Below are 25,889 nucleotides of genomic sequence, written 5' to 3' on the forward strand. Positions count from 1 at the left end.
CGTTGGCCACTGCCACCTTTGGAAACGGCCAGGATGTGTGTGGTAACTATCCAGAACACACTGTCTGGTTGGTGCCTGGGAGTGGGTCCATGTGCTCTTCATGCCTCCGCAACACTAACATGTTTTCTGTTGAGCTGTGTTCAGAGCCTACTGATGTAGCCCTTAATATGAGCTTGGGGAAGGCACGGGGCAAAAGTGCCAAGGGAAGCAGCTGGCCCTGGGGGTCTCAGAGGCCCATTTAGTACTCTTGCCACTTGCCCCTGCTGTGCATGCTCTCTAGGGAGCCCTGCAGCTCCCCGCAGTTACGCCTCCAACACCTTCTTTTCCCTGTCAGCTCAGGCGAAACGTTCACATAGACGTGATTAGCAGCCCAAGACAGGCAGGGAGCTATCTTCCCAAAGCCCAGTGCCTACGCAGAAGAGCATGGTGCAGACAGTGGCACCTGTCCTTGAGGTTTTGCACCAGTGCCTTGGGAATCAGGAATCCATGCAGCTGCATGGTTGATACGGGCTTGGAGAGGCGTGGACCTGTGCGATCACAGGAGCAGACAGTGGCCGCAGCCTCTCTGGAGGGGAGGACTGGCAGATGGACAGGTGACGCAGCAGCACGCACCAGCAGATGACCTGAGAGGTGTGTGGGCAGTGTCACTGTCAGTATACTGGAGTGATTCTACACCGAAATTTTAAAGAATGTCACCCATGGGAGAACGGGGTGTGGAGTACACGCGATCACCTGAGGGAGACCTGTGTGCAGACAAGCAGGCCTGTCTCGTATGCAGTACGTGTCGTTGTGTCCCCCCGCCCCCCCTTGCATCTGAACATGGTTCTCTTTCAGGAACAAGACAGCCAATGGAGACTGCCGCCGAGATCCCCGGGAGCGCAGCCGTAGCCCCGTGGAGCGGGCCGTGGCCCCTGCCGTGAGCTTGCATGGCGGCCACCTGTATGCTTCCCTCCCAGGCCTCATGGAGCAGCCCCTTGCACTGACCAAGAATAGCAGTGACACCGGCAGGCAGGCCGGCCTCTCACCCACCCTCACCCCCGTCGAGCGGCAGCAGGTAGGCATGCCTGTGTCTTGTTGACCCTGTATTCCTGATCTAGAGTTGAGGGTGGGGACCCAAAGCTGCAGGGAGGGACTTATGTCTCTGGGGTACTGTTCTTTTGCAAAGTGCAGGGTTGGTATTTCATATTCTTCTAGCCTCTTTCCTGGTAGTCTGTTTCAGGATTAATGGAACAACCCTCTGAGAAGCCTGTGTACCCGGCATAAGGTCACATGGCCAAAGTTAAATGTCAGGTGGCTTTGCTTTGGGCTGGAATGCTCTAGTCAGTAAGCACTGCTTATTAGCACTTAGGGCTATTTTCTTTCTTTTAGGGGGGGAGGGAAGAGGTTCGAAGTAGGGTCTCATGCTAGCCTAGGGTGACCCCCCTGCCTAGTTAGTACTTGGACATGCACCACCACACCCCCAGCAATTTCAAAAAATTAATTTCCTTGTTTTCCTTTATCACCTAATAAGCAGTTTCCTTAAAAAACAAGGCCAGGCATGATAGAGCGCAACATTAACCCCAGCATTCGGGAGGCAGAGGTAGAAAGGTTGCTGTGAGTTTGAGGTCAACCTGGGCTAGAGTGAGATCCTGCCTCAACCCCTCCCACCAACAAAAAACAAGGTCAGAGCTCTAATAACAGCCAATTAATAAGATGGTCTTGAGTGCTTGCCTAGCATATAGACAGCTCAGACGCCCTATGTGAGCCCATGGTAGGCTGCAAGGCTCCAGGGTCTGTGTCTTATAAAATTGCTCAAACAGCGCAAGAGGGAGGAAGGGGTCCAGGTCTCAAGGAGATGCTGTGTATAGCATGGTGACTCGACTTGGGTTCCTGTGGCATTCTCTAACAGGAGCCTGGCATCCTTCCTTCACTGCGGTCTTTGTGTGCAAGATTTAGGGACAGCCCAGCATTGCCTGGTGCCCGTATGTTCTGGAGCTTAGACTCCCAGTTTGCTCAGAGCTGGGTGCCCGGGCAGGTGATCAGATGACCAAGCTACACAGTAGGCTGCCTGGTACTTCCTGAGGGACTGCTCCCTCAGTCTTCCCGTCTTGGCTTTGCTGTCCAGGAGTGGCAGTGTGTTGGGGAGGTCCCTGTCAGGAGGTGGGGCCCCATGGCACTGTCCTCCCTCTAATGGATGGAAAGGAGCTGACTTACTCACCCCTCCTGCAGAACCGGCCCTCGGTGATCACTTGCGCGTCTGCCGGTGCCCGCAACTGCAACCTCTCGCACTGCCCCGTTGCACACAGTGGCTGTGCTGCGCCTGGGCCTACCAGCTACCGGAGGCCGCTCAGTGGTGAGTTTCCTGCAGACCCATCGATTGTGTTTAACCCCAGTTTAGAGGGGTGGCTTGGGTAGGATGGATGTACAGATGTGCTGTTCCGGGTCCCCCAAGGTCTCTGGTCCATTTGGAGGAAGGACAGGATCTACCCTTGTATCTTAACCCAGTGTGCCCAGCTCTACAGCCCTAGAAATGACCTACCCCAGGACCCAGGTAACCCAATGGGAAGGTAGGCAGGCCTTCTGTCCCCAGAGTACCACTGAACATGGCATCCTGCCACATACCTAGTCCCCCTGCAACCACCTGTCTTCTGGTCCCTATAGCAACTGCCACCTGTGACCCTGTGGTAGAGGAGCACTTCCGCCGGAGCCTGGGCAAGAACTACAAGGAGCCTGAGCCTGCACCCAACTCTGTCTCCATCACTGGCTCTGTGGACGACCACTTTGCCAAAGCTCTAGGTGACACATGGCTCCAGATCAAAGCAGCCAAGGACGGCACATCCAACAGTCCGGAGTCAGCCTCGCGCAGGGGCCAGCCAGCCAGCCCCTCTGCTCACATGGTCAGCCATAGTCATTCCCCTTCTGTGGTTTCCTGAAGGGGACACCACCATCTGACCACACCTGGATCTGCATGGTTTGCCTGAGCTTTGAACAGTCAGTGCTTAAAAAACAAAGAAAAAAAAATCATGGGGTGGGGGGAGGAGGGAGGGAAAGGGTGGTTTATTCGCAAAACCATGTTGTTGGGATTTTTGTTCTGCTCTGTTTTTGTACTTGCTTGGTGTTCGTACAAGGGGCCTCAACGTGGCAGCAGGCACATCCTGGAACACCGGCCCAATGTGGCATCCTTGCTTCCTGCCTCAGTTACCAAAGAAACCTCTGCAGGTTTGCCTCCTGGCAGCCGGGACCCTGCGGCGCTTTCTCAGTCACAAGCCATGACGAAATGGGGGTCCAGATGCTCTGAGCTCTCTCCTTTGTTTGAGACTGCGTCCCGTTCAGTCTGCGTGTGTCTACTAGAGAACTGTCATGTGTGATTTGCACTAATGGAGAAGGATGGAGCTACCGTGCACCCCCCCCCCCGCCCCCGGCAGCTGTCCATCAGATGCCAGGACACCTGAGACCATGTGTGCTTGAGTTGTTGCTGGACTCCAACAAAACGGCCTTGGAAAGGGTAGGTTGTTGGTCTCTCTCTCTAGACTCGAGGTGCTTGCAATGGACTGCAGACTCCGCAGACCACGGGCATTTACTTACTTCTCTGAACACTGCAGTCTGTGAGGCTAGAACTGAGGCCGGAGGACTGACTCCTTAGTGCTTCCCATGTAGTGTGCGTCTTAATGGAGAAGAAAAATAGCTGGTTTCTATTAACTGTAAACAGAGACTATAGTACTGACTTGCTTCCTGTCAGAATATGTTTTGTCAGTCACAGTGCTAGATACACTCACTGCTGGTACAGTTGTGCTCTAAGATGTGTATTCGAAGTTGCGTTCTACTCACAAGGAGTGCCGCGAGACGAGTCGCGGCAGCAGCGGTGGGTGGCTGCGGCGGGCTGGGGCTGCCGCTGCTGATTTTCTGCATTCCCACTCCCTCGATGCAGACTGCTCACTTCCCGCTTGTGGCCAAGTACCAGATTGCTGATAGTCTGCGACATGGTGTTTTTGTACACTTCCACATATGCTGGGGCCAAGGCAGTATGCATTCATTCCTCTGACTTTATACAGTTAATACTGCGTCATTAGTGCCCGCTCAATTAATAGCTAATTAGAAATTAGAAGCTAGCAGGACAGACACCGTGGGGGGATGCCCCACAGCTGCTCCTGGCCGTGAGTGTTCATCCCCTGCGCTGGCTCACTAGAGAGCTAGGACATCAGCTGGCCAGGTGATAGAGGCAGGGCCACCTCCCCCACAAGGCATTACAGACAAGGCATCCTGCACAACGGGAGACCTTGGGGCTGGCTAACTTGTAGTTGGAGGAAGAGGTTAGCTGTTAACTTCAGAAATTGGCGCCAGGTGCGAAGGCAGGGGCTGGTTCTCGTGGTCACAGAGTGGCTACAGGCCTTTACAGAAAATGGAAGCCCTCTTCCTGCCCCACACTCCCACTTCACTCCCCCTCTACTGGGCTTCCAAGCTCTGGCATTCAGGCCCCTATATTTTCTGTAGGAAAAAAAATTGAGAACACTTTTTTTATATAGGTAACTTGAAAGACCATCATTACGCTGTGCGTAAGGAATGTACAGAGAAATTTGTAGGTATTTTTTTGAAGAACAATTAATTTGTTAATGATATGTAGCTATTTAATTTTTCCCTTTCCTATCATAATCATTTTTGTTTGGAAAAAAAAAAGTTGATCTTTTTTTTTGTTGTTGTAGATTTGTCTGTAAACGTGCAGGAACACAGTTATTCTATGAGAACACTGCATCTGCATTAATAGCCACTAGTTTGTTACTTGCTACAGGCTACTGAGCATTGTCACAGGAAAACAACCGCACTGGGGCTGGCTGGGTCCCTGGTGCGCTGACCTATCTGGGATAGGCCATGCCCTGGAGGGGCCAGTGAACCTTCACACATGCCACCGAGGAGAGCGCCACCTTGCTTGAGCAGGGGCTCGTGCCCTCTCCAGAGCCAAGCCATCCGTGTGCGTGCTGACCCCTCTCCGTGTTTGTAAATCTGTAATATACCATTCTCTGTGGCCTGTTTTTCCTGGAAGAAGAAGAAAAAAAGTTTGGCAGGCCATCTTTTTTTTTTTTTTTTTGTACTTAAAAGTAGCCTTAAGAACAATAATAAAGTGCTCTTAAACCAAAGTCTGGGAGTGCCATTCTTTTATCCTGGGGTGGGGCACTGTGTCCATTAAGCCTCAAGCAAGCTGGGGGAGGGACTTCGGGTTCAGGGTCTACTTAGGCCAAGCCCCTTTCCAGTGTCCTCCCTCTGCTTAGGTTTTAGTTGTGGGTCTAAGACAAAAAGTGAAAAGTATGAAGGGGAAAGCTCTGGGAGGTAATCACAGGTGCCCAGGATGTGCCTGTTTCTGGGTATCTACCCAGCATGGAGAGGAAACCAGCCTCACCTTGGTTAACCTGTGTGGATCCCCCCACCCCCACAGCCCAGGCAGCTACCCATACCGGCTGTGGGTCCTCTACTAGGCGCAGCACCCACAGCAGCACGCCATGCTGGGATGGTGAGCTCAGCACTTACGGGGGGGGCGGGGGGGGGTCCTGGCATGTCTGCACTTGACCTGTTAGGCTTCTACTCACTGTCACATCTGGGGGAAGGTGAAAGGATCCTGGGAAGTGGACTATTTGTGACGATGGGGAGAAAATTCACTGGACATGGAAGGAGCCGAGTCCCAAATAATGGCGACGCCAAAGCCAGGGTTATTATTGAACTCAGAACTGGTGGTTGGTGTGGCAGGAGAGGGCAGAACCTGGTCAGAGCTTAGTCCTCCCAGCATGGAAAGGAGGACTGGGGAGGTCCAGGGCTCAGATCACCAGTACTGGCTGCGTACTCCTCAGCTGCAGTCTCAGATGGTCTCATCATCACTCATGTCCCAGATCTGTGTGGAGAAAGGGGAGATGCTCAGCTGAGGGGTTCTGCCCCAAACCTCAGTTGCCATGACAATAGGAACAAGTGCTTCTACTGGCACAACAAGGCATTGTGGCCCCCTTGCTGGTTCTGCCAGCCGCACAACTCCCAGTCCTCGAAGACCATCATGCCTGTGTCTTATGATGAACTCAATCTCAGGTTAGTTCCTGTGCTCGGGCTCCCACAGCCAGCAGGCGAGCTGGCTCTGAACAGGGGATTGCTAGAGCCTCAGGCCCCACGCTGTTTGTGGTGCTCCAGCCAGCCATGCCCTGTGCTCTAGAAGTTAATCTCCAGAGGACAAGGGCTCCCACTGCCAGGCAGCTGTAGGCCGAGCAGGGAGTACTTCTTGACCTCATGCTGCCCCACTACCTACTCTGAACTTTAGGCCAGTTGCTGACGTTTCCCTAACCGAGGCAGGGGAGCTGGCCACGGCTCAGAACAGGCCTGGCCCAGTAGCCTCAGAGGTGAGCTAGGGAGGACAGTGGAGACTGCCAGGTCCTGCCTCAGTCCTTCAGTGTGTGTCCTTGGGGATCCTGAGGGAGTGAAGGGGAAGGAGGGGTGGAAGGGTGGTGAGGTTAAAGTCCCTGCCTGGGCCACAGGCCCAGGCCCTTTCCCAGTGACTCTTGGCATAAATGCTGTAGAGGGAGGTAGCCCAGGGACCCTTGAACCCTGGGTTCCCTGGAGGGCCTGGCCTTGAAGCTATGCCTTCAGATTTACAGAATTCCTGGAAGTGCTTAGACAAGGCTATTGGTCCTAGTGGGGATGAGGAAGGGACAACATGGTGGCAGGAGATGGAGGCCTGGCCACAGTAAACATTACCACCACTTTGGCTATTGGGAAAGCAATGGAGAGGTTCTTTTGAGTGAGGGTAGTAGTGTCCCTGAGCTGCCCTTCTTGTACACAGACCCCTGCCTGAGGGCATGAGGACCAGCTAGCAGAAGCGAATAGCCACCTAGGTGTGGTCTGTCCTATCCTTTCTGGCCCTGGCCCCTCTCTGGGCCCAGCTTTCACACCAGGCTGGTGCCTGGATGAGCCCTGTGGCTCACACCATTCAACCACTCAAAGTGGCCCATGGGGCTCTGTCCAGACCCTGAGCAAATACTCCCTCCACCATGCCTCACTTCACCTGGTGAGGCAGAGGGAAATAGCTCAAAGAAGGCAACTTGTCCGGGATCATACAGCCGTGACGGCTCTGAGCTAAGAGGGCCATGAATAGAAGAGGATGGACAGGCTGTGTGGAGGAAGACGTTGTTTGGGAGGGGGACTGTGACAAGAGGCAGCACGTCAGGAAGAGTTACGGACCTATGGGATGTGGTCTCCAGGACGTTGTGCCTGGCCTCTCCAGGCACTAATGAGTGGTGCCCTGTCTGTTTAGGAACTCGGGGCTCGGGATGGGGCTGAGTGGGCAAGCCTTGGCTCAGAAAGCCTCTATGCATTTTATCATCCATTGCATCAGAGCTTGGCTATGGGGAAGGTGTGTTCTAGCAGAACCCAGGCAATCCAGGGCTGGATGAGACCTGGCTGGCCTCTTGCTCCTATATAAGCTGCTTGAAGTTCCTGCCCAGGGGTTCTGCAAGCCACCAAAGAGCTTGCTGTGCTGAGTTCTGTGACTGCGGATGGGGTGAACTTTATCAAAGCACTTGGGCTTTCCAGAATCAGCTACTAGGGTAGGGGATGGACTTTCCACTAGGGAAGCTTGGCTGTGCCCACTGGAGGGAGATTCAGAAAGCATCTAGGATAGGAGCCAGACGGAGTAGGGTTTTGAAGGTTCTTGTGAATAAAGGTGTGCAGAGCAGTTCTTGGTTCCAGGGGAGGGACTCATTGCCCTGGTCCACCTGTTATTAAGACAAGGTTGCACTCTATGTACCGCAGGCTGACCTCGCACTGTGGCAATCCTCCTGCCTCAGGCACCTAATTTCTGAAATTACAGGCAAGCACTACCATGCCTAGCTTGCATACTATGTTTTTTTAAACAGAGAGACTGGCCAATATAAAGCTTTAAAAACGTCCATCTTGGACTGAAGAGATGGCTTAGCAGTTAAGCGCTTGCCTGTAAAGCCCAAGGACCCTGGTTCGAGGCTCAATTCCCCAGGACCCACGTTAGCCAGATGCACAAGGGCGTACACATACGGAGTTCAGTGGCTGGAGGCCCTGGTGTGCCCATTCTCTCTTTCTCTGTCGCCGTCAAACGAATAAATATAAAATAACAAAGAAAAAAAATGTTCGTCTTAAAACAAATGCCTTCTTTTGCAGACAATATCAACATAGCCCTAGAACAAATTAAGACAGCGAGAATGGCAAGACCTAACATGAAAAGGAGAGAGCCCTTGCATGCAGATCAATGTCATGTTCAGAAGTGGGATGAAAGATGAGTCCATTCTGAGTGATAAAAAAGAGAAACTGCTAGGGAATAATCGAGGCATTTACAGAAACAAAACCTTAAAAGTAGTTCTGCAATTGGCTTCACAAGAACGAACCTTACCTCAGGAAAGACATCAGTAACCTGGAATAAATGAGAAGCACCCCGTTTCTGCACAGTGTGGTTCAACACGAGCATAGATGTCGATTTTCCAAGTCAGTATGTAAATTCAGCACAATCTCAGTTTTTAGAAATCATTAAGTTTCTTTTCTGGAGCTCAGCAGTTAAAGGGGTTTGCAAAGCCTGTCAGCCCAGGTTCAATTCCCAGGCCACCCACAGAAGCTGAATGTAAGAAGTGGCACAAGCATTGGGTGTTCCTTTGTAGCAGGAGGAGGAGGCATGTGCATGTGCACGCGTACACACACAGACAAAAAATTTTTGTTAATTCAATGTTAAATTTTTGTTTGTTTGTTTTATTTGCTAGCAGAGAGAGGAGAGAGAGAGAGAGAGAATGGGCACACCCGGGCCTCCAGCCACTGTAAATGAACTCCAGATACATGTGCCACCTTGTGCATATGGCTTTACATGGGTCCTGGGGAATGGAACTAGAGTTATTAGGCTTTGCAGACAAGCCCTTTAAGCATTAGGCAATCTCTCTAGCCCCCCAACCCCAAATAAATTTTTTATAGTCTGTATAAGAGGGAGGTGGGGCTAAAGGGAAACATCATTTCGCATAGAGGTCTGGGGAGCAGGAGGATGGTAAACATCATTAGTAAACAAAAGCGTTTTTTCTCATGGCACTGGGGATTGAACTCAGAACTTCTCACATGCTGGGCACATTCCACCACTGGGCTACAAACTCAAAAATGGACTTTTAAGTAATAAGTAATTTGGGGACAAGTTAGGCATTTGAAAAAAAATAAAATAGATTTCATGGTTTACATCTTGCATAATAACCAACTCCAAATGAAGAGATACTGCAATATTAAAAAAGAAGCTATACACCTACTACATGTACATATGTATGTGTTTCTGTAATGTCACACTGCAAAATAAACTCCTGGATATTCACACAGGAAAACACTATAAAAGTGAAAATGAAAAACCATACTATAAACCTGGTAAAGCATCACCACATACGCTGGCCTGCAGAGTGGCACACATCCCAGTGATTGAGATCACGAGCAAGGCAGCTTTTCCTCTCCTCCCCCTATGCCCCAGGTAAGGTCTCACTCAAGCTCAGGTGGCCTGGAATTCACTCTGTATTCTCAGGGTGGCCTCAAACTCATGGTGATCCTCCTATCTCTGCCTCCTGAGTGCTGGGATTAAAGATGTGTGCCACCATGTCCAGCTTTTTTTTTTTTTTTTTTGAGGTAGGTCTCACTCACACACCTTTAATCTCAGCACTGAAGGCAGAGGTCTTTTTTTGGTGGGGACACAGGCCCCAAAGAACATAGATGTCAGCCTGCCAAGGCAACACTACAACACAACTCCAATCCAAACCTAAACTTGACTGAAGGTGATGCTCAGGGACCACGTCCTCCTCCTTCCTCGTGGGGATTTTGCAAAGGCTTCTACTCCTCCCTGACCTACCTACCTACCAACCAAGGGTCTCCATGTCCCTTTAAACTTAATGCACTTAAACCTGCAGAATCCATCCCCCACTGCAGCTTCTCGGCTTCTCTGAATTCTAACTCAAAAAGAGTACCTTTCTCTTCTTCGGTTGCTGGCGGAAATCCTAGTAAGCACACCTGCCCTGATGATATGGGGCTTTTCTGCCTCTTTCCCTTCAGTAAATCTCCTTTTCCTACTCATGCCTCCATGTCCCTGTGCCTCATTTTCCTGATTGTGAGACAGACACCTCGACAGTACGAAAACATGCAACAGCAGGATATATATGAGGCTGCCCAACACATCTGTACATGGCATGTCACAGTATCAGATGTTGAACATTTCTGCAGTCCAAGGGCTACAATTCTTTCCTGATAGACACAAAGTGCATGCGCCCACCCACCCACCCACAAACCCCTGCCACCCACACAAGCTAGGAGATAGCTCAGTTGGTAAGGTGCTTGCTTCACAAGCATGTGGACCTGAGTTTAAGCCCCAGAAGCTATGTGGTTGCCAAGTATGATGGTAAACATCTGTAATCCCAGCCCTGGGAGGGAGAAACAGGAGGATCCCTAGGATGCACTGGCCAGCAAGTCAATACTAATTGATGAGTCCCAGGTCAATGAGGACCCCTATTTCAGAAAAAAGTGGTCTGTGTCCCTGATGACACCAGAAGTCTCCTCTGGCCTCCACATGCATGTGTACACGTGTGCATCTCCATATACCATAAACACCTACATGCAAATTTTTAAAAGATCAATTAAAGAACATTGCTGTTAGGCAAAACCATTACAACCCTCTCAAGGAAAATGAGACCATGTCCCATCACCAGCACGTGCCCTGATCTTGGCCCTAGCTTCCGCCCTCTCAGGACTCTGTCCTAAGGACCTGTGTCCATGACATGAGCAGTCACTGTTCACTGCCACACAGTTAGTTATAAGAAAATCCATGCTGCACACCCATACCTGGTTGGCAGTTGTCCAACACAGTGAGGACAGTCCGATTAACCAAGCAGGGCTGGCTAAAAGAACAAACGTGGAGTATGTGGCATATCACGTGTGGTGTATAGAAGATATTTAATTCTGCAAAAATAAGCACATGAAGGCTAAATCACTACATAAACCTGGGGCTGGGGAGATGGCCCAATGGGTAACAGTAAGTGCTTGCTAGATTACCAGCACCCATATGAAAAGTTGAGGTGGTGCTGAAGGTGCCTGAGGGGGGTGAAGACAGAAGGACAGTTGGGGCTCCCCGCTCAGCTACACGTTCACTGAGAGACTGCTTAAAGGGAAGAAGGTGGAGGAGTGACAGAAGATGCTCCATTCTCTGGCATGGGCCACACACCACACATCAACAGAAACTAAATCCACACCCGTAGGGGCGCGTGCGAGTGAAGCGGAGACTGTTCTGGGCAAACCTCGAAACCACCACCACCATCACATCTGGACACAGACTGTCACTGGGGGTGAGTGGGGGTCCGGCCCTGCAGGGTGCATGGAGAGCACTCTGAGCTCTGGCGCTCGGGCTTGCTGCTGGCGGTGTTTGCTGGCTGTTGGTGATGTCTCTCTGCTTGGATCTAGGGAGATGAGCTGGCTTCTCCCTTCATTGACAGTGTCTCCTAGAATCTGTAAGCCTGGCCTGAACCCTGTCCTCCCATCAACTGCTTCTGGCCAGGTGTTTGTCCCAGCAGTGTGAAACTGCAACAGCACCCCTGCTCCCGAGGGAAAGCTGTCTTTAAGCAGAGAAAATGAGGGCACTTGAGAAGGCACCGAGACAGCAAGGGGCTTCTCCCGCTTCATCTCACCAACTCCCTGGTGCTCAGCATAATGCCATCCAGAAAAGCAGAGGACGTATTCTGTGGATATGGCTCGTGCCCTGCATCCCTGTTCATTCACTGACGGGCTAATGCCCGGTAAGTGTCCCCCACCCCCAAGCCAAGGGCACACACAGGACAGCTAGTCAGCTTATGGGCAGGGTCACGGGCCATGACTTGTCCTGGTCCCCAGCGATGGGGTTCAGGTACAGAGCCCAGGCTCCTGTACCCCCTCAGGGAGAGGGGGCTTTACTGAAGCCTCTGGCTGCAGCTCCATGAGGGGAGACCACAGGCCGAGCTGCCACTCTGAGGTGAGGGAGGGCTCTTCCAACCAGGCCTGAGAAGGCGCCAAGGAGGTGGTCTGGCCTGAACCCACAGCCCCAGAGGCCTCAAGAGGCAATGGTCTGCAGGCGCCAGCATGGAAAAGCAGCCTTTTGGTGGCATCCAGTTTCAAACCGGGTCTGTTCTGGACCACACCACTGGTGCTCACCATGACAGAGGCGCTGCTTCTGTAAACACCGTGATTACATTGGGAACGGCACAATTATAAGTTTGGTGTGTGTTAAAAATGCTCATTTGTTAAATGTAAACATTTTAAATCACACCACAGTTTGTGAATGCTGGGCTTGGCACTTCCTTATGCTTTAATATAAAGACCTCTTTGGGTCTCAGCATGGCTGCTCCCCCCCATGTTCCCTGCCCTCCCCACTTCCGTTGGGGGGGGGGGCCTGGGGATAGGTCTGGAGGTGGCCAGCTGAATACTGGTCAGGGGCTTGACCTGGGCTTCCCCAGCAGTCTCTCCAAGAGGATTAGCTTGGGAGGGGGCAAAAATGAAGGTCCACCATGTTTAAAGGGCACCCAAGTTCCTTGTATCTTTATTCCCTCACAGATTCCCCACCTGACAGCCATCTACAGCAGGGATGTCCAGACAAGCTGCCAAAGCGAAGCCTGAGGACCAGCTTGTAAATCCGTGGACTGTGGGCTGTCCTAGGCTAGAGTGGGACAGACAAGCAGGAGCAGGCCGCGTGGCTGGGCCATCTGGGAGCCAAGTGGCAGCGCTGGCTCTGGGACCTGTGCAGCCTGGTGTTGTGCCTTGACCCCGCAAGCGCAAGAGACTCCTGGCATTGGGTCCCTGTGATCCCTCTGGGAAGCCCAGCAGGTTAATCCAGGTCTCTTTAGATGATCTAAGCTCTGATTTCCTGGCTCCCAGACACCTGCCTGGAGCCACACCATGGTAGACTGTGCTAGCTCAGGCCTAGCTTGTCTGCAAGCCAGAACTGAGCTGCTAGGTGGGGGCCCAGACAGAGCAGGACCTACCAGTGTGGAGACCCTTTTCCCTAGGCACCGCTGGCTGCTCTGAACAGACTGGCCTTGAGGGAAGAGAGGGCAGATGTACAAGGAATGTGCAGTGGGTAGCCAGCCTACCCAGTCTACCCTCTGTTCCACCAACAGCCTGCCCTCTTCTAAGTGAAACCACAAGTGCTTTTCCTGCCTGACGCCGTCCTCAGGGGTCCTATCTCCTGCCCGCATGAACCAGCACCTCCCTTCTCAAAGATGCCTGACCTCTTCCCTGTGTAGCCCTGGACAGGAATGAAACCCAACTTCTCCTTCTCTGGGGTCCCAACCTCAAAGCCAACATGGGAGAGCAAGCTGAGGGGAGACGAGAGCTGGCTCCAGAACGTTCTGGAGAAGATGTTCTCCTTGGCTCTGTTAAGGTTTGACTAGAAAGTGAGTCTTGCCTGGTTAATGAAACGGCGACTTCCATAAGGAATATTGGGTGGCCAAGGATGAGAGAGGAAAAGGAGAGAAGAAAGCCCAAAGGTATGCCTGTAGCCCCTGCATGCAGGAAGATCAGGGGTTCAGTGATAGCTCAGTTACACAGCAAACTGGAGACCAGCCTGGGCTACACTAGACCTTGACTTGAAAGAGAAAGGGAAGGGGGAGACACAGAGAGAGGAGAGAGAGAGATAGAGAGAGAGAGGGAGGAGGGACAGGTACTGGAGAGGGAGAGAGGGGAAAGTCAAGTCTTCCCTTTGTAGCATGGTCCTCTCCTGGGTAGCAAGGCTGCTAGGGAGGAAAAAAGGGCGGGTCTCCCTGAGTGCACTGCAGCTACTCAAAGGCACGCTGTAGGAGAGATCTGCGGACTGCCTCCGGCAAGCCAGGCTCTGGGTCGCGGCTGACAAAGGGGTGGGGCCTGGGAGTGGAGTGACAGCTGCCCAGGCCTGCAAAATAAGCCTGGAGAAAAGCAAGGGGGCACCATGGACAGAGTGTGGGGTCCCATCTTCACAGAGGCACAGGAGGGAAGCAGCCTGGAGAAAGGCTGCTGGAGGTCCGTGAGGCCTGGGGACTGCACACAAGTGGAGGGGGAAATGGAACAGCAGGGGACAGGTACATCTTTTGCCACTTGAAGAGACAGACTTCTGGGCACATGTCTAGTGGCAGAGAGACCCAACTGTCCCTCTGAGGAAGGGCTTTCAACATCTCATGAAGGCCAAGGTGAGGGGTGTGCAGAGACAGAAAAGGCAGGTCCCGTTTGCCCTCTCAACATCATGACAGCCAAGGCTGACATCCCTGGCATGGGCTGGGGTGCTAGGTGGACATCAGACCTGCTTGCAGACAAGATTTAAGGATGTGAGAAAATGCTCTCAAATGAACTAAAAGAATAGAGCAAATGCACCTATGTTTGGTAACATATATGCATGGTAATAAGACGAGAAGAAGCCAGAAGGTGGGTGAGAATAGCAGTCCGGGTGGAGGGGCCCTGCGTGGGACTTCCACTCCGCTCCCGATCTTCTCACCTGTCTCCCGCTCCTCCTCACCCGGTCAGAAGCAGGACGTGAGGAGTCGAGGTCCCGTGGTCAGGAAGACCCACGTACCTGGTGCTGTCTCCTGTCCTCCCTCCTAGGGAGTGCTGAGGCCAGCCACTGAATCCAACCCAACGAAAAGACCCTGGAACTCCGCCCCCAGCTGCAGCCTGTGTCCGCTGTGTTTCTCCATTTTATTAGTCTAAGAAATGGGCTTCAGGCCCCACTATGTTTAGCACCTTCCCCCGGGATGTCACTGAATGAGCTCAGCAGAGAGTGTAGCGAGAAGGGGAGAGCCTGACTGAGCTACAGATGGGTTGACACAGGTCCAAGGACCAAAGCAGGGTAGACTGCCTAGCACTTCTCATCTCCTTGACCTTCACTGACCTTCAAACAAGCATCCAGAGCACAGCTGCCCCCTACAGGCTGTGCTCATCACTGCTTAAGTCTGCAGTTTGGGGAGCACTGTGAGTTGATTTGGGGGACAAAGCAAAGGCAGGGGACATGTGCGAGGGGAGCGGCCAGGCTCTGGGCTTGTTTGTTCTCCCAAGCTTCAAAACACATTTTTTGAATTAGGTGGTAAGAATACAGGGTAATTTTTGTGGCACCAACCTACTTTCTTTCAAGATATGATTTATATATTGGGCCTCATTTTAAATGAAAATGGTTATTGAGATAAATGGCTGCACTGGAGGCTGCAAAATGGTTTCCATTATGCAGCTCTGATTTTTGGTTCCTTAGAAAACTTTAAAGAGCAGACGCACTTGTTCTCTACCTCTCAGGGCCTACAGGGACCACTGGAGAGAGCCAGAGGAGGGCGGGCAGCAGGAGGGCTCGGCGCTCTAGGGTGAGGTGATGTGGCTGTAAACATATGTGGAGGCTTCCCTTGGTAAGGAGGTCATCTTGACGCTTCAAGCCAAATGCTGGTGATCTGGAACCTCAGGATGGGATGTGAGTCCTGAGGGCCCTGCCTCTAGGGCTGACCACTGCAACCAAGGTGTAACAGACATTGCCACCACAACTGTCACTACCACTGCGACGCTACCCAGAGAAACACTGAGGCAGAGAGAGCAAGACAGACTGGAAAAGTAGACAGCAGGTCCATCCCAGGTAAAACCAGAACAAGAGACAGTACAGAAGGGAGACACAGGGCAGCTGACTGCCAACAAAGGTACCAGCTGATTCAGTGAGGGGAGGACAGCCTTTTCAGCAAACAGCGCTGACCGATTGGATAGCCACCCTCATGGGAAGAGAGAGAGAGAACCAGTCTCACCTCAGCACATATCACTCAAGAGATGAAAAGGGGGCTGGAGAGATGACTCAGAGGTGAGTGCTTGGTGCATAAGCACGGACGCCAGAGACAGCCCAAGTCTGAGCTTCAGCACTCTAGTAAAAAGATAGTCATGGCCACACATGCCTGTGATACAGGGCTGTGAGGGATGGGGACTGGAGAATCACTGGTGTTTTCCAGTCAGCCAGTGGCAGTTCAGTGAGAAACTCTGTCTCAGGAAAACATGGAGACTGATAGAAGAGGACACCCAATGTTCTCCTCTGGCCTTAGTGCTTACACAGGACACAAGCATCTGCACACATGTGCATGACACCATATACACACCACACCATATACACACACTCTACATGTCGAGAGAGAGAGAGAGAGACAGAGAGAGAGAGAGAATGAAAAGGCTAGCCAGAACCACTGTGAAAATATACAAAATACATGTATCTGGCAAAACATATACATCCATAAAACATCAGAACTCTTACAATAAGGAGATAAATAACCCCAGTGAAAACATGAGCAAAGGATGCAAAAATAAAAAGTCTTTATAAAGTAAGATAACAGATGGCAAAAAGATGCTTCACATCCGTTATCATCACAGAACTACAAGTAAACCACAATTAGATGTCACTACACTCCCTCACATGGCTCCAGCCAAGACTGCCAGCTCCAAGTGCTGGGTCGAGGGTGGAGCAACCATGGTGCTGCTACTGTGACAAAGGCTTTTCCCCACCTCCTGGTCCTTGACACAGGGCCTTGCAATGGTGCCCAGGCTGGCTTGGAGTCCTGCATTCAAGCCCTGCTGCTGCCTCACCCTCCCGAGTAGCAGAGACAGCAAGTGTGCGCCATCAGACCCAGCTTGGCTTGACGATTTGTTTTAAAAACTAAACACAGGGATGGGGAGGTAGCTCCACTGGTAAAGGGCTTATTACCTCACAAGCATGATGATGTGAGTTTAATCCTAGAGCTCATATAAAATGCTGGGCATGGTGGATACATGCTTGTAATCCCAGCAGAGAGCTCACCAACCAGCCAATCTAGCATAAATGGTGAGCCCTAGGCCGATAAGAGATCTCCTGTCTCAAAAAGAAAAAAAAAAAAAAAAAAAAAGCTGGGTGTGGTGGTGCACACCTTTAATCCCACTTGTTCTGCCTCACGATGAGATGCCCTCCATGTTATGCATGCAGCATGAAGCCTTGTCACATACCAACAGTATACTCTGACTTCCAAGCTGCCAGAAACATGACATGATTAGACCTCTATTCTTTATAAATTACCCAGTCTCAGCAACAGAAACCATACTGTGAGAAACCCCAGACTGGAAACAAGCCGAATGCTCCTCAGCAGGCGAGGGGACCAGCAGTCACCCACACAGAAGATGGGACAGTACTCTGCAATGAAGAGGGATGAACAGCTGGTACAGAGGCAGCATGGAGGAGTTTCCCAACATGCTGAGCAAGGAAGGCATATGGAGGGGCACCGACCATCTGCTTCCTGTGATAGGAGGCCTGGACAGTCATTCCCCATCTCACTTGTGCTGACAGGAAGCAGATTCTGGTGGCCTGGACTGAGGTGGGAGGAGCAGACAGGGAAGGGCCTCTAGAGACCATCCTCTGGGGTGAGGCAGATCTCTTAGACTTTGTGTGAGGATCACACAGGCTCTAAGTGACCAAACCCATGGAAATATGTACTTCTAAACGTGTATTCAGTCTTAATAAATCTGGAGTGTTGGTGAGATGGCACAGCAGTTAAAGGTGCTTATTTGCAAAGCTTGACAGCCTGGGTTCAGTTCCCCAGTACCCATGTAAAGTCAAATGCACAAAGTGGGGCATGCATCTGGAGTTCATTTGCAGTGGCAGGAGGCCCTGACATGCCCATTCTCTCTTTTTCCTTCTATCTCTCTCATAGAAAAAATATTAAAAGAAGAATTTGGGGACTGGAGAGATGGCTTAGCAGTTAAGGCATTTGCCTGCAAAGCCAAAGGACCTTGGTTCGATTCCCCAGGACCCATATAAGCCAGATGCACAAGGTGGCACATGCGTCTGAAGTTCATTTTCAGTGGCTGGAGGCCCTGGCATGCCCATTCTCTCACTGTCTTTCTATCTGCCTCTTTCTCTCTTGCTCTCTCAAATAAATAAAATTAAAAAAATAAAAGAAGAACTTGGCAGAGAAGGAAACAGTGCTTTAAAAATAGGAAAAGATGGGCTGGAGAGATGGCTTAATGGTTAAGGTGTTTGCCTGTAAAGCCTAAGGACCCAGGTTTGATTCCTGAGCACCCAGGTAAAGCCAGATGCACAAGATGGCACATGCATCTGGAGTTTGTTTGCATTGGTATGTCCCTTCTTTATCTGACCCCCTCTCAAACATATAAATAAATAAAACTATTAAAATGGGAAAAGATGGTGTAATGGTTAATATTGATATATTGATGAGATTTAGAATTATTTAGGAGACAAACCTCTGGAAATATCTGTGAGGAAGCTTCTCAGTTAGGTTAGCTGAGATGAGAAGACTCACTCTAGCTGTGGGCAGCACCATTCATTCCTGACTGAGTAGAAAGAAGAAGGCAGGCTGGAGGAATGGCTTAGCAGTTAAGGAGCCTGCCCACAAAGCCAAAGGTCCCAGGTTCAATTCCCCAGGACCTATGTAAGCCAGATACAGAAGGTGGTGCATGTGTCTGGAGTTCATTTACAGTGGCTGAAGACCCTGGCATGCTCATTTTCTCCCTATCTGCCCCTCCTCTTTCAAATAAACATAAAAACGTTTAAAAGAAAAAAGAAAGCAAGCTGAGCACCAGTATTTCTCTCTCTACTTTCTGACTATGGACTAGATGTGAGCAAATGTCTGACTCTCCAGCACTGTACCTTCCCAATCTTAACGGACTGCATCCCTTTCAACTGTCTTATTTCACAATGGCTTAGGAGTTGAGACAATCTGCCTAAAGTGTCAGACTACAAACACTTTTACATGGTTACGTCCCTCCCCCCTTCCCACTGTTATAAGCCCCCTGTGGATCTGGGTCAAGTCCTAGAGCAGCAGGGTGTGTTCATGCCTATGGATACAGAGGCAAGAGGACCAGCTGTCCATGGACTTGCCCTAGTGAAAGGGCTCAAAGGGACATTCACTCTGAAAGCAGCCAGTGTGACCTCGGCAGAACCCAAACATCCGCCCGTAGGTGAGTGGAACGCTGCCCTTCACTTGGGAAATGGGAAATTTTGCTTTCTTCTGCATCCCCGGGGAAGAGCCTGGGAAGGCACAGACCTGTCCTGACCTTCAGGCTCCCTCCCAGGACAAAACAGAGGGGTCACAGCACAGCTGCTGGGCAAGGGGGGCCTGGGCTCCCAGTGGCCCTCCCCTCACTCTCCCTGAGCCCAGGATGGATGGCAGTGTGCATGGACTGCTGCACCCTTCAACCACAGCACTGGAGGACACACTGTCCTTGCCTTGCCTAGTTAGCCCAAAATTGAGAGAAGGGGGGGGGGGGAAGAGAGAGAGAGAGAGAGAGAGAGAGAGAAAGAAAGTATGCACCAGGGCCTCCAGCCACTGCAAACCAACTCCAGACACATGTGCCACCATGTGCATGTGGCTTAAGTGGGTACTAGGGAATCAAACCTGGGTCCTTAGGCGTCACAGTCAAGTGCCTTAACCACTAAGCAGTCTCTCCAGCCCCGAAGTCTGGGATCTTTGCAGAGGGTTTCTGGAAGGAGGTGTTCCACAAGGCACTGGAACAACAGGGTGGGAGCTGCGGACCAGCTGGAAGAGGGGTGCCTGCAGAAAGCCCTGGGGGAGAAGGGAGAAAGCCCAAGGAGGAGGGGCTGAGGTACCCTCTCGAGCACAGAGGGATGCTCTGCCAAGTGCTCAAACAGTGACTGACACCAGGTATCCAGCAGGTCCAGGAAGAGGGAGCAGCTGCCCATGGCGGACAGTATGACATTTCATTTTGAGAGCCAGAAGCCAGTGGGCACAGTTGGGTCACTTGAGGCTCCATGACGTGTTCTGTTAACACAGGATGTGTGGTGGCTCCCCTGAGTAGAGAAATAGGAAGCCACGGTGTGCGGCCCTGCCCAGAAGCACGTACCCACCCAGAATGAAGAACAGTCATTCACGACGGGCTTTGATGCCTTCCAAAGTGCTGTGGCTTGAGGGAACTGCCTTCCACTCTGGGACAGCATTTAATACACCCTTAGGTACACAGGGTACAGGGGTGTATCGCTCCAAAGGCAACTACCTTCTGAGGTGACATACAGGGTGTCTTTCTCTACCTTGGCTGCCTCGTGCTCAGGCCTAAATGTAAAGACGTCAAGGATGGGCATCTACTGCTGCCACAGAATCAAGGTGCCCAGCTGACCGCAGTGGGCACCCTGTTAGGACTGTCAGAGCTTTTCACCAGAGTCGCTGGACCTCATGTCTGTGCCTTGTTTAGCTGCAGGTAGGTGTGGAGGCCAAGGGGCCAGCGCAGCAGCCTCTCTTGCAGCCCGGGGCAGTACTTTTCCAGGCACACAGGCCCTGCTTCCTGACCTCCCCTTCCTGGTGGCATGTTCCTGCTGGTAGCAAACCAGCTTCAAGCTGAGCTCCAAGTTTTGAAACTGACCTTAACATGAAAAGTGCTTACATTCTGAAAGGAAAAAAAAAAAAAAAAAAGGATGGCTTCTTCTCTTAATAAACACGTTTTTCTACACATGTGTGCATGTACATGTATGTGAGGAGGAGACCAGAGTTCAATGTGGGGTATCTCTTTTAGTTGCTCCTACTGAGCCTATAGCTCATCAATTTGCCTAGGCAAGCCAGCCAGCAAGTCCCAGGACCTCCTGTCTCTGTTCCCCAGAGCTGGGATCACAGAAATGCACCATGGCTGGCTGGCTTTTACGTGGGTACAGGGATCTACACCCGGCTCCACATGCTTACATGGGAATACTTTATTGACTGAGCCATCTCTTCACTCTCAATAAATGTTTTTTAACTTTTTTTTTTTTTGGATTTTCAAGGTACGGTCTCACTCTGGTCCAGGCTGACCTGGAATTTACTATGTAGTCTCAGGGTGGCCTTGAACTCATGGCAATCCTCCTACCTCTGCCTCCTGAGTGCTGGGATGCTGGGATTAAAGGTGTGCGCCACCATACCCAGCTTAACGATTGTTTTTAAATCAATGAACCAGTTTCTTGTTTCTAATTTTTTTCCTTTTTTTTTTTGTTAATTTGATAAAGAGCGGGCACTGAGCTCAGAGGCTATGTTTTGGTTAGGAGTAAAGAGCAAGAACAACTGGGGCTCTGAGAAATGCCATCGTCACAGAATCAGCTCCAGGGCCACCGCCTGTCCCTCCCATCTTCTCACCGGACGACGGTGGTGGAGGGTTCTCATCATTTCAGAAAGGAGACATCTGCTTTAACCTTTTATAGAATGTGAGTTTTGCTCTGTGGTCCAATTGTGTCCTGAGGAGGTACACAATGCTAGCAATTTCCAGCACAAACAGGAGGATAACAGAAATCAGGCGTGTGGGTAGGGCTACCCTTGAAAAATCACACTTGAAGCTCACTTTATCTTCCTTCCTAAGTTACTGCAAGCTGGACTGGCACACAGGCCGCTCCAGAAGAGGGCTGTGGTAAAAATAGCTGCTCAGAGACTGTTTCCCTTGTTTTCATTGGCTCAGGTTTTGCTGAGTGTAAACGAACACAGTAGTGGTGAAACGGAGCTGGGGACGAGGGCTGGGGGTGACCAGCTCAGCCACCCCAAGGAAGATCCCATCCATACCAGCCTCCTGAGCCCTGCGCAGCTCTCAGAGCAGTGCTGGGGTGAAGATGCTGTCTGGAATCTTCTACTCCCTGCTCTGCCACTCTGCATGGAATGTCTCTTCTTCACTATGTGTGAGCCCCCTATGTCAGCATGCAGCACCCACTGTGTACGTGGACCACGAAGATGACCAATGACCCAGGTCCCCCTCTCAGTATATGTAAGCTTATGCTTATAGATTGTCAAGATATGTAAATGCCCACATGGCAGATGATGCTGTCACTATGACTTATCTCTGTCCCATCTCCTGGGAAAACTGCAGGCTACATTTCGGGTCCCTCTAAGGTCTAGTCTGTACTCCTGCCCCTTTCTCTCCTCTGTCTGGGCCCCAGAACCCTGCGTACTTCTTTTGGCTCGGTCAGATCACTGACTGCGTTAGCTGTGTGTCTGCACCATCTCTCAACGGTGCTTAGCACATCCCTTGTTCCGTAAATCATAAGTGGTGTCTAAATCACCACAGTGTGCTCAGTCAGCGCCTGCTGAATGGGCAAATGAAGCCCAGAATCACGCTGAAGTCTCTTCTCACCATTTTAAAGCTCAAGCCTCTTGTGGGGGAAGGCAACACACTGGGCCCTGAAGTCCTTGTCCCACCAGTTACATAAATGTCACCCTTCAGATCTAAAAAATTGGGTGTGTTCTCGGGGGTGGGAGCCGTCAGCATGCTGTGAATGTTAAGTCACTGAGACTCACATCATGCTGTTGGGACAGACTTCAGTGAACACCAATATGTGGACTTATGGACCAGGCCACTGTGCCTGGGTATTCGCAGACAGGAGAGTGCCTTCATTCTGGCCAGAAATGGACTGGCACACAGATCTGAGGAAGGGGTTTGCCTGGCCAGGCAGGCTGCACCCTGTCCATCCATCCACACGCTTAAGTGGCAAGCAGGCAGAGTCCCTCCTGGTCCCCAGGGCCCCATTCTGGTCTAAAGAAAAAGGGGTCTTTGTCTCCCACACCTCTATTCCTCTCTCTTTCCTGGACCCCTGGCTTGGTACCTCACACCCTGCACATCCCCCTTTTCCTAAGTGCCATGCCTGGCACAGGTCAGTGAGGTTAGTCTGGACTCTATAACCCATGAACTGAGCATTAGGGGCTAGCACCACCCACAGGCCTGGGGAAGACACACTGGCCTGGATTTGGGGGAAAGGAAGGCCTCTTCTCTCCTTCCCTCTCTTTTTCTTTTTGCACTGCTGAGGATGGAACCCAGGACCTCATGCATTCTGGGCAAGCACTCTGCTACAGGACCATGCCCCTTCCCTATGGCAGTCCTCATTAGAGGAGTAAAACCTATGTCAGGAATTACTATTCATGCCAGGCGTGGTGATGCACACCTTTAATCCCAGTACTTGGGAGGCAGAGGTAGGAGGATCACTGTGAGCTAGAGGCCAGCCTGACACTACATAATAAATTCCAGAACAGCCTGGGTTACAGCAAGACACTACCTCCAAAAAAAAAAAAAAAAAGGATATTCACTATTAGTAAGAGATGCAGAAAGATCCCAGCCGAGAGAGAGAAGGTGCCAACAGAGGCAGGGAGACATTTCATGGTATGGTCCAGGTGGGATGCAGGACAGAAAAAGATTGAATTTTTCTTGATTTCTCTATTCAGCTCAAACCAAGCACTGCTTTCCTACTCAGCATCTGAGTTTCATGGGTACAGAAGAAAGAGGGTCTGGAAGCTACTCATGCCAGGATGCAGCTCAGGTTGGCCACTGGGTCACACTTGCTGGTCACACACTGCGCAGCAGGAGAACACGCGCACGGCCCAGCCTGGGTGCGCTCTGCCTCAAGCGAACAAGAGGAGGGAGAACGTGCAGCTGCGTGCAGGGCCTTGCTCCTGCTGGGAGCCTCTCTGACAAATGCAGTAATTGTTCAAAGCAGACAGAGTTTGTTTAGTCATGTCTGCTGAGGTGGGAAGGGTATTACAACACATCTGTGCTGGCTCCTGCGTGGTCACCCAGTTCCCACCATCCTCCAGCCAGAAGCCTCTGCACAAGGCCCGAAACCAAGAGCACACCTGCTACAGCATATGCGCCTTTGCCGATTCCAAAGCTGAAGGGAGTGGGGAAGCCTCTGGGCTCTTCTTGTCTGTCAGGAAGGGATGAAGCTAGAACAGGGGCAGGGCAGTGAGTGGGCCACAGAGAAAGGAGATCGAGCTGAATGGCTGAGAGCTGCTGTCTCGGCCTCTCTGAAGTGGAAATCAACCTCCATTATCCCTTGTGCTCTGCCCCTTCCTGCTCTGATCAAGATATTGTAGGTACTCTCTCTGTCACTCAGCTTGTCACTGCTTAGACACAGGCCATCGCCAGCAGGTAAGTCCCAGGTGAAGAAAGAAAAAATGAGTTCTTTGCTCTTAAGTCTGTGGAGTTCCACAGCCAGATGGTTGTGGGGATTACTGCCTATGTCTGTGGTGGCAATGAGTGGGTCACACACCTGTGGGTCTTTCGGAGTCTCCTTCACAACCCCCTGACCACAGCTGACTATCAAGACCCACAAAGGCAAGCAGGAAGCATTTCTAATTCCTGACTTTGGATGGGGATGAATGTGTAACAGGACTCTCTGTGGTCTGCTGGTATGACTTTGGGGTCGTAGAAAACACTCTGGTCTGGCACTGTAGCTCAGGGGTAGAGCACTTGCCTAGCATGTGAGTGGCACCAGGGGAACGGCTCCACACCATAAAGGAAGGAAATGAAACAAGCTCCACTGGCCCCTGTGCCTTCTGAGGGAAAGGACGATGCCCCGCCGCTGTTCTTTGTGGTGTACATGGTTCTGATATTTTACTGAAATTTCCCTCTCCTAATTGATAGCTTTACTTACTTTCAAACAGGATTCCTTTTAGGTGCTGGGTACTGAGCACAGGGCCTTGCTCTATGCCAAGGTATACCCTGTTTTAAATCTCTGTATATGCACCTTTAATTCTTTTTTATTTTTCAAGGTAGATCTCGCTCTAGCTCAGGCTGACCTGGAATTCACTATGTAGTCCCAGGCTGGCCTAGAACTCACAGCAATCCTCCTACCTCTCCCTCCAAGTGCTGGGATTAAAGGCATGCATCTCTACGCCTGGCCTTTTAATTCCTTTCTTTCTCTTTTTTTCTTGCTTGTGTCTGTGAATGCACACATGTTCATATGTGTGGGCACACATGGGTATGCAGGTACACATGCATGTGTGTGCCTGTCTGTGTGGAGACTAGAGGTTGACCTTGGATGTCTTTCTTAATCTCTCTTTACTCTATTTTAAATATATATATATATATACACACACACACACACATTTTTGACAGAGAGGGGAGAGAGAAAGAGAATGAATGAATATGGGTGTACCATGGCCTTCTGCCTCTGCAAATGAACTCCTGTACTACTTTGTGCATGTGGCTTTGCGTGGGTGGTTAGGGAATCAAACCTGGGCCTGCAGGCTTTGCAAGCAAGCACCTTTAACCAGTGAGCCATCTAGCTGGCCTCCTCCACCTTAACTTTTTGATACTGAGTTTCTTACTGAACCCAGAGCCCACCCAGTCAGGTAGGACTAGCTAACCAGGAAGCCCTAGGGAGCCTCCTATCTTTGTCTCTCCACCGTTAGATTATAGATGCACGCCGCCATGCCCAGCTTTTACAGCGGTGCTGGGGATCTGAACTCAGGTCCTCGTGCTTGCATGGCAAGTACTTTACAGAATGAGCCAACTCCCTAGCCCGAGTGTTTAATCCTTAAACAAAACTCAATGGCTCATCCAGGCAGGCTGCTGAGGTGTCCTACAATGTGATGCCAGGTTATTAATTCCTATTCCTCTGTCCCCTTTCATGTACCTGGTGTCCTGCTATGTTGTCACACCATCCAGTTCTCCAAAGAGTCTTTATTTCAGTTTGTCTCATGGCTGAAAGCCCCTGGGCCATGTTTGCAGTTTCCATTCATTCTGTAGAAATCCTTCCTCACCTCTTCCCCTCAGGCAGTCTGGATGGATATGGACTAGTGAGTTCAAAATTATATGCATAAATTCTTTTCTGCTGGGGTCTTGACTTGTTTTATTCTTATATTATTAGTTTTCCAGAAGCACTTTTTTTTTTCTTAGCCCTGGGGATAGAACATAAGGTCTTGCAAATGTTGGGGCATGTGCTCTACCACTCACTGATCCATATCACTAGCCCTTGCAGATGAGTTTCCTTAACTCAATGAGACCCATACCATACATCCTGATAAATGGCAAATACTCAGACATATTCTTAGTAAAGTTAGGAAGAATTCAAGTATGTATTTTTTGGCAGCTTTATCCAATGTAATAAGACATGAAAAAAAACAAACAAACAAGGTATAAAGAAAAGAACACAGGCTTTTTGTTAGCTGCAGAAGATATGG

The 25,889-nt window shown here is 50.8% G+C and overlaps 1 protein-coding gene and 1 long non-coding RNA gene across 5 annotated transcripts in view; one reads left to right on the top strand and one right to left on the bottom strand.

Moving 5' to 3' along the window:
* Vgll4 (vestigial like family member 4) overlaps positions 1–5,111 on the top strand; it is a 151,205-nt gene extending 146,094 nt beyond the window's left edge. For all 4 annotated transcript variants that reach the window (XM_004651597.3, XM_045133664.1, XM_045133665.1 and 1 more), the window contains 3 exons: positions 835–1,054; positions 2,209–2,332; positions 2,641–5,111. In XM_004651597.3, coding sequence (XP_004651654.1) covers positions 835–1,054; positions 2,209–2,332; positions 2,641–2,912 — 616 coding nt within the window. In that variant the 3' untranslated portion in view covers positions 2,913–5,111. The remainder of the gene's footprint in view (positions 1–834; positions 1,055–2,208; positions 2,333–2,640) is intronic.
* A 544-nt stretch (positions 5,112–5,655) lies between these two features.
* The window catches only part of LOC123454714, a 128,637-nt gene continuing 108,403 nt past the window's right edge, over positions 5,656–25,889 (bottom strand). The window contains exon 3 of the long non-coding RNA XR_006633453.1: positions 5,656–5,857. This is a non-coding gene — a long non-coding RNA (uncharacterized LOC123454714). The remainder of the gene's footprint in view (positions 5,858–25,889) is intronic.

The sequence above is a fragment of the Jaculus jaculus genome, chromosome 14 (genome assembly GCF_020740685.1).
Source record: "Jaculus jaculus isolate mJacJac1 chromosome 14, mJacJac1.mat.Y.cur, whole genome shotgun sequence".
NCBI classification, from domain to species: domain Eukaryota; kingdom Metazoa; phylum Chordata; class Mammalia; order Rodentia; family Dipodidae; genus Jaculus; species Jaculus jaculus.